General features: G+C 42.1%; 1 protein-coding gene across 7 annotated transcripts in view; it reads left to right on the plus strand.

Moving 5' to 3' along the window:
- The window catches only part of TDRD9 (tudor domain containing 9), a 106186-nt gene that overhangs the window by 67425 nt on the left and 22947 nt on the right, over nucleotides 1–15814 (plus strand). For 6 of the 7 annotated variants that reach the window (XM_025442854.3, XM_025442856.3, XM_025442857.3 and 3 more), the window contains 7 exons: nucleotides 881–934; nucleotides 4467–4583; nucleotides 5994–6101; nucleotides 7997–8097; nucleotides 11210–11383; nucleotides 14286–14397; nucleotides 15526–15738. In XM_025442854.3, coding sequence (XP_025298639.1) covers nucleotides 881–934; nucleotides 4467–4583; nucleotides 5994–6101; nucleotides 7997–8097; nucleotides 11210–11383; nucleotides 14286–14397; nucleotides 15526–15738 — 879 coding nt within the window. The remainder of the gene's footprint in view (nucleotides 1–880; nucleotides 935–4466; nucleotides 4584–5993; nucleotides 6102–7996; nucleotides 8098–11209; nucleotides 11384–14285; nucleotides 14398–15525; nucleotides 15739–15814) is intronic. The other variant, XM_025442855.3, reaches the window with a different exon arrangement.

The raw sequence follows: 15814 nt of genomic DNA on the forward strand, positions 1-15814 counted from the left end.
CACAGGAGAGTGCCGGGCCTGAGCTGAGGCCCCTGTAGCCTGTCTCCAGAGAGCGGCAGCCCAGCGGCCATAACAGTGAACGGGCTGTCCTGGGGCAAAAGCCTGTCTCTGGTGGCAGCGGTCCTTTACTAGGGTGACTCTCCCAGCCTGCGGCAGAGCCCCGCTGTGTGGCTGGCCGTCCACCTCTGAGTCCCCGTGATCCACCAGAGGGTCAGGAACCACCTGGGCGGCCAGAGCTTAGTGCTTGCAGCTGGGAACCTGGAGGTGTCTGTTCCTAAATAAGAACCCTGAAACCTTTCCTCTAGGTGTTGTCAGCTAAGCTTTAGAGAATAGGCCTACAAGAATTCAACACGTAGGCCTTCATTTTTTTTTTTTTTTTTCTGTCAGGTTTTGTTCTAAACTGATGAGATTCAAAAGACTGTTGATGGGTTTGTGTGTTTAAATTTGCCATGCCTAGAGGCATCCCTATAACAGGTATCTGCGTTAAGGTTAAAGCTTCCTTTTAAAGAGTCCTCATTCATTTGGGGAATATAAATAATAGTGAAAGGGAATATAAGGGAAGGGAGAAGAAATGTGTGGGAAATATCAGAAAGGGAGACAGAACGTAAAGACTGCTAACTCTGGGAAACGAACTAGGGGTAGTGGACGGGGAGGAGAGCGGGGGGTGGGAGTGAATGGGTGACGGGCACTGGGGGTTATTCTGTATGTTAGTAAATTGAACACCAATAAAAAATAAATTAAAAAAAAAAAAAAGAGTCCAAGAGTCAGCCATGATTTTTCTCTGGTCGTTTTGACATCTGTTTTCGGGTGATGCAGATGTATTATGGTAGCCAAATTTGCTCTAATTTGTGAATTAACATGGAGTATTATTTATTTAAAGGATGAACTTGACTGGGGGCGGTTACATTACGTTCAGATCAAGAGGATCAGAGAGGTGAGTTGTGAGTTCTGTGGATGAGAATAAAGATGGTGCGTCCAGGGTGTGTGAAGTGCCTGTGGTATGCAGTGTTGTCAGGAGTGCTCTGACTTCGGGGTTGGGGGGTGGGTCTGTGTACACGTTGCATATTTATGATACAGTTTTTGTATTCTGTGATTCATGAATATTTACATTTAAGTATAATATGCAGTACATCTCTATACCTGTATATATGATTATATGTATTTAATCCGTTTTATTTAGTAGTATAATTTCAAGAGTGATAACATCATTTCCTCTACATTTCAAGAGTGATAACATCATTTCCTCATTCTGAATATCGTGTATTTTGTCCTCTCTGATTCTTGATTAGATATTTGTGTTCACAGGCTATCCTCAGGCCCAGTGATTTGATAGAAGGACTCACAGATCTCAGAAAAGCTATTCTACTCATGGTTATAGTTTACTATAACAAAGGGTACAGGTTCAGATTAGCACAGGGGAAAGGCACATGGGGAGAAGTCCAGATGACACCAATATGCAAGGACCCATTGTCTCCCCTGCAGGCTTGTGGGCATGGCCAGCTCTGCCAGCAGCCATGGGAGTTAGCACCTGTGAAGTGTTACCAACCAGAGAGGCTCACTTGGACCTCAGTGTCCAGGATTTTATGTGAGGGTGGTTATGTAGGCCTAGGGCGCCCACATAGCTGACCCTAGTTACTTTGTTGCTGTCTTCTCCAGAGGTCACACGGGTACTAAACGGCAACAGTGCCTCCACCATAAATCCTGTTGCTCCTGGAACTACTACTAGTCAGCCCCAATGCCTCAGGCAAACAGGACACTATTGAGGCAGGATGTTCCAAGGGCTGAGAGGCTTTGTCCCAGGAACCAAAGGCGGCTTTGGAATGAGCAGGGTGTGGATATCTCAAGGCCTGCTGTGAGTTAACCCTTCACTGCTCAGTTTGCACATGCTTAGCCTGGTTTAGTTTCAGAGGACTTACTCTTGGCTTGGTTTGTCCGTCTTACTGTGTAGGTTTTTTAGGGGAAGTGTAAAGATAGAGGTTTTTTAAAATTTAATTTTTTAAAAAGATTTTTATTTATTTATTTATGATAGAGGCAGAGACACAGGCAGAGGGAGAAGCAGGCTCCATGCAGGGAGCCCTACGTGGGATTCAATCCCGGGACTCCAGGATCACGCCCTGGGCCAAAGGCAGGCACTAAACCACTGAGCCATGCAGGGATCCCCCCCCTTTTCTTTTTTTTAATTTTAAAAATCAATTTTAGGAGGGGTCTCTGTGTGGCTCAGTAGTTAGCCGCCTGCCTTAGGCTCAGGGCGTGATCCTGGAGTCCCGGGATTGAATCCCATGTCGTCGGGCTCCCTACATGGAGCCTGCTTCTCCCTCTGCCTGTGTCTCTGCCTCTCTCTCTCTCTCAATCTCTCTCTCTCTCTCTGTGTGTCTCTCATGAATAAATAAATAAAAATAAAATCTTTTTTAAAAAATCAATTTTAATTGATTTTTACTTTTTTCTATTAATTTAGTTATTTGTCTCTTGATTTACTATTTTAGTCTTTCTGATATGAGTATTTAATCCATTAATACTTCTGGTTTTTCAAGTTAAAAAGTATTTAAAGCTGTGTATTGTTTGCACAGTTTAGTCACATCCCTTTGATTTTTGATAAGTAGGGGCTGTCATTATTCCTTTCTCTAACTTTTTTTAGTGTCAGATTCCTCCTTGACTGAAGAGTTTTTAAGAATGGTATTTGAATTTCCACTTAGAAATACTTTTGAGGGACCCTGAAATTACTGTTATAGCATTTTAAACAGTACATAGTCTTTTAAAAATTACACTGATTCCAGAAGAAGTTGTGTTTCATTTTGTGTACAGCCACATTTCAATTTAACATAACAGTAATTCAAGCCCATGTTGCTAGATCACTAAGTGTATAGGCTGTGTTGTGTGTGTGTGTGTGTGTGTGTGTGTGTGTATGTGTGTACAAGTACTATATCACATCTATAGCATGACAATTCTAGGTTAAGACAGAAAAGGGGACGCCTGGATGGGTCAGCAGTTAATTGTCTGCCTTCAGCTCTGGGCATGATCCTGGAGTCCCAGGATCGAGTCCCACATCAGGCTCCCTGCATGGAGTCTGCTTTTCCCTCTGCCTGTGTCTCTGCCTCTCTCTCTGTGTCTCTCATGAATAAATAATAAATGAAATCCTTAAAAAATATTTTTGATATATTGTTTTGTGGTTCATTTCAGATTTTATTGTATTTTGGTCAGAAAAAGTGACTTGCATACTCTTAGACTGATTTTTAACTAGAGAAGTCCTATGTGACCACAGCCTTAAGAAAACTTTCCAGAACACGGAAGTATATAGGCTGACATGTGGTTTATGGGCTTGGTCCTTCCTCTCATGTTCCAGGCTTTTCCACCTTACAGGTCATGGCTTTTAAGTTTTTTTGTCTTTCTAGTTCTTTTCAGTTTTTTTCCAGTTAACATTCACACCTGTGGTTTGTATGTTTTTTTTTTTTAAACTTCTTTAGTTTATTGAGATAATTTTGTGGTAAAATAATTCATGAACCACTTCTAGGTATGTGGGGTTGTGTATTCTCATGTATGCACTTTGAAGTTTGATGTTTTGTGTCAAGTGGTTTTATTGCAACTGGGTGATTTGATCAGAGCAGATGTTGAACCATTGGTCAGCTTGTTTCTGTTTTTGTTTTTTATTCAAATTCTAGATCGTTAACATATAGTATAGTATTGGTTTCAGGTATAGAATTTAGTGATTGATCACTTACAGACAACACCTGGTGCTCATCTGAGCAAATGCCCTCCATACCTGTCCACCATCCATGTCCCTCCATCAACCCTCAGTTTCTTCTCAGCTTGTTTTTGTTTTTAGGAATTTAATTTATTTTATTTATTTATTTATTTATTTATTGATTGATTGATTGATTGATTGATTGCAGGGAGGGGCTGAGAGAGAGGAAGAATCTCAAGCAGACTCCACACTCAGTGCAGAGCCTGACATGGGCTCAATCTCATGACCTTGAGATCATGACCTGAGCTAAAATCAAGAGTTAGACACTTAATCAACTGAGCCACCCAGGAGCCCCTGTTCTCAGGTTGTTTTTAATCACAGAAGCAGTACACATTCAGGGGGAGGTTTGAGGTGTGTAAAGGACTTAAAGCAGAGGATATGGTTCTGGTTACTTGCTCTTAGATCCCCAGAGGGCATTGTGAGTACACGTTTGTAGTGCATGTGTGTGTGTGCGTGCATGCACGTACAGGCACCTGTGCACACTCAGCACTTATAGATGCATATCATGAAATCTGTAAGGTTCTGTGTCTTGTTATTTTGTTAGTGTTATATTGAACATCCTTTCCATTTCTTATTCATCTTTAATAAGATGATTCTTAACAAATGTGATGTTTGATCCTGTAGATGTATGAATGCTTTCCCCATTGTGCACTTATTTTCCAGTGTGTTCACTATTCTGAGTAGCATAGGTACTTTGAGACATCATATTTCAATGTGTTTTTCTTAGGTGGCTGAATTATATGAAGAACTGAAGAATAGGATCTCCCAGTTCAACATGTATGTTGATTCTCGGCGGCCTGTCATGGACCAGGAGTATATATATAAGCAGCGGTTCATCCTGCAGGTGTGCTGGGGTTTCCTGGACATCTCTTCTTATCCTTTTTTCTTACTAGGTGGTGTGGTTGAGAAAGTGCTTATGCCTTCTTTCTGGTACAAATCATGTCAAGAGATTTTATTTTAGGCCCATGATACTCATACTGCTCTGGGGGTAGGAGAGACCTTGTCTTGCATAGTTCAGGTTTTCCACATCATGGAGTTGTTGGTCATCCAGCTCCACACCTAACTTTCAGAGGAATGTTTCTGTAGCACCCAACTACTGTTGTTACTACTTCAAGAGAGGTCCTTGGGTTTTTGCTTTTAAGAAACTAAAAGCATTCTTACTATTATTCAACATGTAGCTATTCCCTTGCAATTGAAATACCAACTTCAGAGGCCATGATCAGGCTAGCTTGTTGGGTGGGACCTTTCAGGGATTGTGCAGAGGGAAACATATTCTAGAAAGAGGCTAATGCTTCTACTTTGGGGGTTTAGAGAAGGACTACATCTGTGTACATCAGCATGTAGAATTGGGTTGTAGGTAGATTTCAGTGAACAGAGTCATGTTGGAAAACATTGTTTTTCTGGATGTCCTATTGCTTTGAGGCTGGGGAGTCTTCCATGGATGTATGTTTAAAATGGTGTATTTTGATTGATTGAAGGGACTCTTTGCAGAGCGCTTTTTAGAAACGCTTATTGGGGGATCCCTGGGTGGCGCAGCGGTTTAGCGCCTGCCTTTGGCCTGGCGTGATCCTGGAGACCCGGGATCGAGTCCCACGTCGGGCTCCCGGTTCATGGAGCCTGCTTCTCCCTCTGCCTGTGTCTCTGCTTCTCTCTCTCTGTGTGACTATCATAAATAAATAAAAATTAAAAAAAAAAAAAGAAAGAAATGCTTATTGGATGTGCTTCTTGAGGTCTAGAGAGGTGCCTGGCCAGTAGAGGTGAGTATGTTGGGCAGCAGATGGGAAAGTGTGTACAGTCATTCATGCCCTCATTCAGCTCACCACTGTTTCCTAAATCTTTTGAGATAGGCTCCAGCTCCTTTGAAGGAGGACCATGTCTGGAGTGCTTCTGTTAGAGACCGTGAAATGTCAGAATTGTGACTTTTTTGCTTTATTGGTAGAAGGTTTAGTATTTTTTTTTTTTTTTTAATGATAGTCACAGAGAGAGAAAGAGAGAGAGGCAGAGACCCAGGCAGAGGGAGAAGCAGGCTCCATGCACCGGGAGCCCGACGTGGGATTCGATCCCGGGTCTCCAGGATCGCGCCCTGGGCCGAAGGCAGGCGCCAAACCGCTGCGCCACCCAGGGATCCCAGTATTTTTATATAAATTCATCTTTTACCTTACAGATGTTTGCTACATAATTTTGGGAAGAGATTAACGTATTGGTGAGACAGATGATAATGTTGCTAGTTTATGAAAATACAATTCTCTTCCAGGTGGTATTGGCAGGTGCTTTTTACCCAAATTACTTCACTTTCGGACAGCCTGATGAGGAGATGGCGGTGAGGGAGCTGGCTGGCAAAGACCCAAAGACAACCATCGTGGTAGGACCTCCATTTCTGTAGTAGTTACTACAGATCATTATGTTCTTCCAGTTCCCATTTTTACAAGGACCTGGTATATTTCACACACCCCCCTCCAGTGAATATTATGTGTGACTTTTTCAAGTACATCTAATTGCTCAGCAGTCTTCTTTCCTTTTTTTGCAGACCTGGCCTTGAAAGAAAGCCTTGAGAAATTAAAAATTTATAGCTAATGTTGACTGATCATGTGCCTCTTTGAAGAGTTTAAGATACTTCTCCATAAGTTTAAGAATACTTAGTTAACAACTTCATTTCACACAAAGTAAAAATGTTAGTGGGATTTAAACTGTGATCCAGACCTGAATGTCTAATGGAATCACCTAGAGAGTGTTTATTTTTAAATTCGTATTTGAGGGCCCCATGCCACAGAATCTTAGCTAGAAGGAATGGCCTAAAATGAGCATTGAAAGAACATGTGTTTTTAGTGAGTCTGATGATCAGCCATAGGCACAGACCATTGGGTTGCATGTGTGGACTGTTTGCTTCCGCCTGAGCACATGGTTACTCAGGATGCACAACTGGAGTACAGCATGTAGGAACTGGACTTTTATTGGACTACTCAGTTCCATTATCAGTTTCTCTGATGATGAGGGATGTAAAGCACTTGGCAGACTTGCTGGCAAACAGTAAGCGCTCAATCATGCCAGCTGTTCCTGTTGTCATCAGTTACTGAAGCGATAGGGCACACAGGGCAGGAAGGGTCACAGATTACTAGAGTGTTGTGGAGGCCTTTGAGGAGCCTAGAAGTTGCTGATGCTCAGGCTGGAGACAGGCGGCTGAGACGCACTTCATATTTAGGGAAGGGGTTTTAATTTAAAAGGCAATCATTAGCTTTTTCTCACTTCTGGGGACTCTGCTCCTGTGGATTTTCAGGGTGGACCAGGCTCTTTTGATTGGCTTCCTTGAATCCCTTCATGGTGTTCTCTTGTCTCTTGTGTACTTGGAGAAGGATCCTACAGGATTGTCCTCAGATGCGGAGCTGTGCTTGCTTCTTCCATCCATGAGACAGTCTGTTTGCCATGCTGTCTCGAGGCCACAACTTGTGTGTGTGTGTGTGTTATAAAAACCAGATGATAGCTAGCATTGACCACTTACCTGAGAAGCCCCTTGTTACATACTTCATGTTCATGCTTCTCTGAGCCTCCCGCTGACCCCTTGAGGTTGGGATTTACCATCAGCCTTACTTCATGGGGTGGTTGAGTCCTATGGCGGCCCCATACCTTCCCTTAGGAGACTTGATGAGACACCTTGGAGCCCCGGCACTCTCCCCTACCGCCTTTCGTGGGGCTGGACTGGGTCCTGAGGCATGCAGGACCTGGGTGCCGGGGCCAGGGCTGGGGTCCCTTGTTTCCTGCCAGAGCCAGAGCCTGAGCCTGGAACGTGAGTCACCAGAACAGAAGGGAGAAAGCGAGCTCCCGGGGCTGGAAAAGCTCTTCTGCAGCTCAGTGTGCTTTACTTGTGGCTGTGGTGGGGGAAATGCCCCCTGCCCTAACCAGTGCTAGCTCCCCTCTAGTTCCCATTATTCCTTACATAGGAAGAGTCTTCTAAAGAGATGGATTTAGTCAGCTTGATTATTTTAAGGCAAAATAAAACATAACAGAAAAAGTATTTCTGTGTTAAGACTTTGGATTATTTTAACAAAGAATTATCTCATATGTAATGTATATTATTAAAATTTAGTTATAATGTAAAAGTCATTATTCATGAAACATATCTATCCATAGAACCTACACTTTATGGTTAAAGCAGTGAATTATGTATTTGTGAACTAAAATAATAGCTTTAGCTTATGAATATTATTACTGTTCTGTTAACTTTGATGTCTGCTCTGATGAGTACTGCATTATGTGTTACAGTTGAAACACATTCCTCCCTATGGATTTCTCTACTATAAACAACTACAGTCTCTCTTTCGACAGTGTGGTCAAGTCAAATCCATTGTATTTGATGGTGCAAAGTAAGTTGTGTATTTCTGTAATTAACTGCAGTTACGAAAGAGCCATAGTGTGTTTGGTATTTGCAGGAACTAAATTCTTACAGCTGAGTGCATATGGAAATGGGTGTCTATTTGGGCTGCTCCACATTGCCTTGGAATGCAGCTTTGGTTATCTTGTTAGCAGTAGTGATTTATCTTTTTCAACCAAGTGAGCTCCTATAGGAGCTAAGCTGGGAGGTTGGTGGTCTGATACCAAGAAAGCTCCGTGCCGTGCAGTGTTGTGACAGGTGCTTGGAGTGTGTGCCAGTCCATGGTTTTTCACGGGGTGTCCCTAGTGATATGTCACTTTGTAGGCCACAAAGATGCCCCAGAGTATGGTTTATCTGCTTGTAATTATTTAGAACATAGATGTTCCAAATATTTTTGAAAGACAAATACTGCAAAAACTCAGTTACATTTTACCTTATTTTAGTTGCAGATATAGAAAATGAGATACGGTGTGTTTTTGAAGTATCATTTTGAGTTTTTATTTCCAAGAGGGACTGTTAATATGCAGAAAAGACTATTTACAGTTTTAAGTTGACTTTTAGTTTTAAAATTAGAAATTTTTCCTGGTGTTTTGTAAATTGTATTTCATTTATAAAGCTTTGTAAATCTAGTGAACAAGAAATACTTCTACTCTTTCTTTGACTGATGTCCAGTAACCCATGTTGAGCATATTTAGTTCCTTTTCAATTTGGATTAATTCCCTTAAACATTTCAAGTTCTATTCCTATGATTAACATTGATTTTCTCTGTAAGCATGTAAATACCTCACATGACAAATTCATACCCCTAACGAAGTCTGAGTTCTTTTAACAACCATTACAGATTTTATTAAACTTATAACATCTTAAGCCTTTTTAAATATTCTAATACAAATTACACTAAAATTCTTAATCACATTTACAAAATCACTTCTTTAAAACTGGCATCACACAGTGAAGCTCTCTTTCTTGAATACTGGAAGTCCATTTGCCTTGACTGAGGTTCCAGTTATGGGTGGGCTTTCTTTGATGGGTTGAGTGGCCTACAGTCTGGGCTCTCACTAGTCTTTATCACTGGGTTGGATTCTGTGTGTTTCATATTCTTTGTGTCTGAGCTTTTCTTTAAAGGTATTTTAATCCTACATGATTTCTTGTATTTCTGGCTTTTTAGTCACATAGCAATGTCATATCAGTTACTTGGAGAAGTATGTATTTTCTTCTGTTTATAGGCAGTTCTTATGTATCAAGTGTTTAAAGGCAGAGGATGACATGAATCGCTATTTTAAAGGGTAAAAGCCATATTCCTTCTGGGATCACGCAGGGCCTAGTTTAGTGAGGAACCCATGTCGGGTGTGAAGGGCATCTGAGCACAGGTAGTAAGTACATAGGCACACGGTTTCCCCTCATATGAATCTTTCATCCTCTTTGTGGAGTTCTGTAGACATTCGCCTGTTGTGAAATGTCATGGGAGAAGCCCAGGTGGTCAGAAGACCTTCTTTCTGGGCCTTAGGAGTAGTAATGTTCACTTGGGACTTTCTGAGGGAGGAGTTTGAGGTGGGCGGTGGAGCTGGCTGGTGGGGCAGGATGGGGTTGCTGCTCCAGTAGGAGCCCAGTGTAAGCCCAGATTGGGACTTTGGAGACTGTGGGGTGTGTGTGAGGCACAGCTGGAGGCCGCTTTGCCAGCAGCTGACTTTGTGTCAGATTTGCATGTGCCAGGAGGCCAGGTGCGGTGCTCTGGATGGTCCTTTGTGGCTGCCTGACCAGTATGAACATGAGTAGATGGGCATGCAGAGACTCCTGACTGTTCTGAGCTGCAGTGTTTTGTAGGCTTTGGTCAGGGAATGGTGAGAGAGGGGTCTTTGTAGTTACCTAAACTAGAGGTAACGTTTGAAACAAAGACAACACGTGAGACAGAAGCTCTCTTGGGTTTGGCTGTTGATTGCATGTATAGGACAAAGAAAAGGGGGGGCCAGGTGGGAAGGTCTTTCAAACACCATTGACCAAAGAAGGGCTGTGAGGAGCGGATCCTGGCAGGAGGGGGGTGGGTCAGGGTCCCACAAGTGGGAGTTCAGAATCCCACTGCAAGATGAGCATCATAGAAGTGTGGTCTCAAGTGTGAAAGAAACTGCTTCTGAGGAGGGACTTAGGAGCCCTCTAGGGGAAGGGGTGACAGGACAAGGGGTGAGCGAATTGGCATAGGCTGTAGGGGAGGGAGAGGCTGTGCGTGCTCAGCAGTGAGTCCACCAGGAGGCAGATGAGGCTGGAGGGTAGAGGAGAGCCAGCTGTCCAAGGACAGCAAACTCAGGCCACAGAGGGGCTTGGCACAGGGATGCACACTGAATAGGCTGGCGGAGTTAGGGACTAACTCTCCTTTCTGCTTGATGCTCTTCACTGGCTGTGTCCTTTCCAGGGCTCAGTTACACCTTTCCATGACAGTATTTGTAGGAGTTATAGGTCTGTATGCATGAGTATGTGTTGACCCAGGGGTATTCATGTACAAGCAAATGTGAACTTGAAGCTTTATTTCTTGATACCAAGAAATGCTCAGCAGACACCCTTAGTGCATGCTTGGTTCTCATCCTCCAGAGACCGGGATGGAGGAGCACCCAGAGATGGGAGAGGGGCTGGTAGTGTGGGATGTTCATTAGCATGACTAGGTGGTAAATATGGATAGTGTTTGTGGAGGGAGATCCCTGACCTACTCATTGTGTGATTTTCTCTTATCTGTGTTTTATTTTATGGTAAAATAGAAAAAAAAAAACAACCCCAAAACTTAAGAAGTTGTCATTCTGTGTTCATTTTGAGAATTAAGATTTAGTAGCTAAAAATTTCATCTGTGCTTGGTGTTTGCTCTGCATTATCTACGTAATATATACGGTTGATACCTGGTTTTTAATGGTACATCATTGGGATTTTTACTTCTCTTAAGTGAATAATTTTCATTTAAGTAAACACTTTTTGGTTAATTATAGAATGAAGAGTTACTGATATTTCAAGGGGAGGTGGAACTAAAAATTTCTATCTAATCTTGGCAGAAATTAATATGCACTTGGTTCTTTTTTTCAGATGCCTATAGACTAATTTTTTTCCTTATATTTGTGGAGCAGAGCCTTTGTGGAATTTTCACGTAATCCAACGGAGAGGTTCAAAACTCTCCCAGCAGTGTATATGGCAATTAAGATGTCTCAGCTGAAAGTCTCCCTTGAACTGAATGTCCACTCTGCAGAGGAGATTGAAGGGAAGGTGCAAGGAGGGGCTGTCTCAAAGCTTAGGAGCACCAGGTATTTTCAGAAGGCGGTCTGTTAGGACTCTGTCCACCTGCTTTTACAGTTTCAGAGACTGCATTTAAATGAACCTTGCTTAAGCTCACATTAGGAGCACTGGCTTTGCAGCCAGAGTCCTGGTTTCCTCATCTCCTGGCTGTGTGTATTTGCATACATCACTTGATCTCTCTGAACCTCAGCGCTTTAATTCATGTCTTTTTTCCAGTTTTAATACAAAATAATTGCCATACATCACTGTGTAAGTCTAAGGCGTTCAGCATGACGGTTTGATTTTCCTATGCTGTGAAAGGACTACCACAGTACATTCAGCTAACATCATTCTTCTCGTAGAGATACAATAAAAAGTAAAGAACAAAAATTTCTTCTTTTGATGAGGACTCTTAGGATCCGTTGTTCTAACCATTTTCCTGTATGCCTTATTGTATAGTGGTAGTGGTAGGGACTATGTTGCAGCTCCAGAAGCTGAATACTGGAAGTTTGTATTTTTTTTAAAAGATTTTATTTATTTATTCATGAGAGGCACACAGAGAGAGAGGCAGAGACATAGGCAGAGGGAGCAGCAGGCTCCCTGTGCGGAGCCCAATGCAGGCCTTGATCCCAGGACCCGAGGATCACAACCTGAGTCAAAGGCAGATGCTCAACCACTGAGCCACCCAGGTGTCCCAGAAATTTGTATCTTTTGACCATCTTCCTCCAATGCCTCATCCTCGTTCCCCTACCCTATGCCTCTCATAATAACAAGTCTGATCTCTTTTTCTATGAGTTTTTTTTAAATAGATTCTGCATGTGAGTGAGACTGTACAGTGTTTGTCTTTCTCTTTCTGACTTATTTCACTTAGCATAATGCCTTTGAGATCTGTCCATGGTAGGATTTCCGTGTTTTTTTATGGCTGAATATTCCACTGGGTATATATACCACAACTTCTTTATGTATTCATCCAGTGATGGACACTTAAGTTGTTTCCATGTCTAGGCTCTAGTACATATGCTGCTCTGAACACAGGGATGCAGATACTTTTTGAGGTAGTGTTTTTGTGGAATTGCTGCATCATATGGTGGTTCTCTTTTTGATTTTTTGGGGGGTCATCCATACTGTGTTCCATAGTGGCTGTACCAGTTTACAATCCCACCAGCACACAGGGGTTTCCTTTTCTTCTACATCCACCTCAACATTTGTGTTTTTGGTGATGACCACTCTGACAGGCATGAGCTATTACCTTGCTGTGGTTCTTATTTGCATTTCTCTGATGACTAGGGATGTTGAACACCTTTTCATGTACTCATTGGCCTTTTGTGTATCTTCTTCAGAGGAATCTGTATCAGGTCTTTTGCCCATTACAAAATCTTCTTTTCTATTGTGTCTGTTTAATAGATATGGTATTTTACAAGGTTGTTGAGAAGATTGAGTGGAATCATGTAAGTAATTCTCAGTTTAAATAATAGGGATTGGACGTAATATTAGTTACCTTTCTTCATTCTTAGAGTTCCTCATTTCCTCCATTTAAGCATAGTAGAGTATTCTCTGTTCTCAGCAGAGCAGACAGTGGGACAAAACAGAGATGCAGGTGGGAGTGCCTGGGTGCTGGTCAGCACAGCTGCCCCTTCCTTGCTGAGGAACAGAGGGCTGAGTAGTGACATTCACCACTTGGCAGCTGCTGTTGGGTGTGTGGGTTTTCTTTTTTTCTTTTCTTTTTTTTTTTTTTTTTGTGTGTGTGTGTGTGTGTGGGTTTTCTTCTCTTGGACCAGATTAAATCACCCTTCAGGATTTGTAACAGATGCCTTTGCCTTTGGGTCACACTCTCTGAGTACTGTGTGTAGGAATTCTCAATCATCATTTCTTATTTGTGATGTTTTTAATTCTGCGAGGAATTGGACAGAAATTTGGGGAATTGGTGAGAAAGGGAGATCTGTCCCATCAAGTATCCTCTTGTGGGGGAGGTTTTGAATTCTGAGACTTTGGGGATCTGTAACCCATGGAAGATCTTTTCTAGGAACTTTGCCTGAGTCACTCTTAGTCATAAATGGGTTTGAAAGTTGGGGAAAGGGATCCCTGGGTGGCTCAGCGGTTTAGCACCTGCCTTCGGTCCAGGGCGTGATCCTAGAGTCCCAGGATCGAATCCCATGTCGGGCTCCCTGCATGGAGCCTGCTTCTCCCTCTGCCTGTGTCTCTGCCTCTGTCTCTCTGTGTCTCTCATGAATAAATAAATAAAATCTTAAAAAAAAAAAGTTGGGGAGAGAGTTGGGTCAAGATCTCTTGTATGATTCTTCCTCTTCATCTTAGAAATAAAAACCTATTAGGAAAGGGACATTTTATTTTTGTCAAATTTATATTTCATATTCTCAAACTTCAGCATTTACTGTCTTACCGTTCTAAGAGATGAAGGATAGGTCCTTGGTTTATTAGAAAATCATGTATGTGTTTGTAACAGAATTGAACCAGGCATGGATTCTGGTACTTAGGAAAGGTCAAGGTCACTCACCTCTAAAACCAGAAATTAGGAAACATTGCAGGTCTTAGATTTAGAATGTATATCCTTAAAAGTAAGTTTTCTGTAAGAGTCTTGACCTTTAGAATATATTTTTTAAGGGTAGTGTGTAACTATTGGGGTGCACAGCCCTCTAGGGCATTCAGGAAGCCATTGGAAACTCCAATTTTAGATAAAATCAAATTAGTCATCTCTGGGTTTGGCATTTTATTGAAATTTTTTTTATAAATATATTTTTTATTGGTGTTCAATTTGCCAACATAAAGAATAACACCCAGTGCTCATCCCGTCAGAATTTTTTTTTTTTTTTTGTATAAACAGTAGAATAGTTGGGGCAGTAACTTCACATATATAAACATGTTTTCTCTGTAATATCTGACATTTATTTACTTATTTTAAATCACGTTATGTAGGGTGAATGTGGACTTCCAGAAGCAGACAGTAGATCCTATGCAAGTCTCATTTAACACATTAGACCCATCTCAGACAATTACAGATCTCCTCCTAACAGTTGATGTCACAGAGGTAAGATGGTGCGTTGAATCATTAGCGCTTTTCTTTTTTTTTTTTTTTAATTCATGAGAGCCACAGAGAGAGGCAGAGACACAGGCAGAGAGAGAAGCAGGCTCCATGCAGGGAGCCCGATGTGAGACTCAATCCTGGGACCCCAATATCACACCCTGAGCTGAAGGCAGACACTTAACTGCTGAGTCCCCCAGGCGTCCCCTTTTCTGTCTTCTTAACCTAGAATTGTCATGCTATAAATGTGAAATAGTACATGTACACACACACAGGTAACACAGCCTATACACTTAGTGATCTAGCAACATGGGCTTGAATTACTGTTATGTTAAATTGAAATGTGGCTGTAAACAAAATGAAACACAACTTCTTCTGGAATCAAAGTGTAATTTTTAAAAGACTATGTACTGTTTAAAATGCTATAACAGTAATTTCAGGAACATGATACATGTGAACATGTTAATTGTCATAGTGGTACATGGCTGTGTAATTCAGTTTATATCAACAAAGTTGACATCAGCATCAATACTGTGTAAGGTGTGGTTTTTACTTCAAATAAAATTTCAGTGAAAATACATACCTGCTTCCTGGTAGATCTGTGACTGCACTCACCAGGAGACTTCACACAGACGCCTAGGCTCCAGGCTGACTGAGAAGCTGCAGCCATTGTGGGTCCGTGGAGTGGCCTGGCAGGATGAGTGGGAGATGCTCCGTGAGGCCCTTTTCCATGGAACACCTACTCCTCCTCCCACTTGTCACTGCTCTTCCAGGGGCTGTCTGCTCACACCACACCTGCCCTTGCTACCCTTGAGCTGCCTGCACTTTGTGGGCTGGGCTTAAGGACTCTGGGCCCATCATGGGGAAACAGTCCCGGTCTTCTGTGCCCTCTAGAGCCTTTCAGGTGTTAGTGAGCTAACCAAGAGAGGGCTCTGGGACACACGTTTCCTCGGCGGGTGGCCAGGGAACCCCCTTGTTTGTAAGCACCTGTTAAAAGCCTAGAGAATTACTCAAGGTCTAGGGATCCAGTTTAGGAAGTGTAGTATTGAATGTTGGCCCTGCAGTGTGAACTTATGAGAACCTTTTTATAGAAATCATTTTAAAATTTAGTCTTTGCTCTTTTTCCTTTTTCAGGTTGTTGAGGTGGGACACTTTTGGGGATATAGGATTGATGAAAAAAACTCCGAGATTCTGAAAAAGCTTACTGCTGAAATAAACCAACTGAAATTAGTACCCTTGCCTGTCCACCCACATCCAGACTTGGTCTGTCTGGCTCCTTTTGCTGATTTTGATAAAGAAAGCTACTTTAGAGCTCAAATCCTTTATGTTTCTGGAAATTCTGCTGAGGTATGTTTTTCTATAACTAATCACTAAAAAGGAAATGAGACAAACTTGTAGCAGTTTATAGAAAGCGTATTCTAAT

This window comes from Canis lupus, chromosome 8, assembly GCF_003254725.2.
Source record: "Canis lupus dingo isolate Sandy chromosome 8, ASM325472v2, whole genome shotgun sequence".
NCBI lineage: Eukaryota > Metazoa > Chordata > Mammalia > Carnivora > Canidae > Canis > Canis lupus.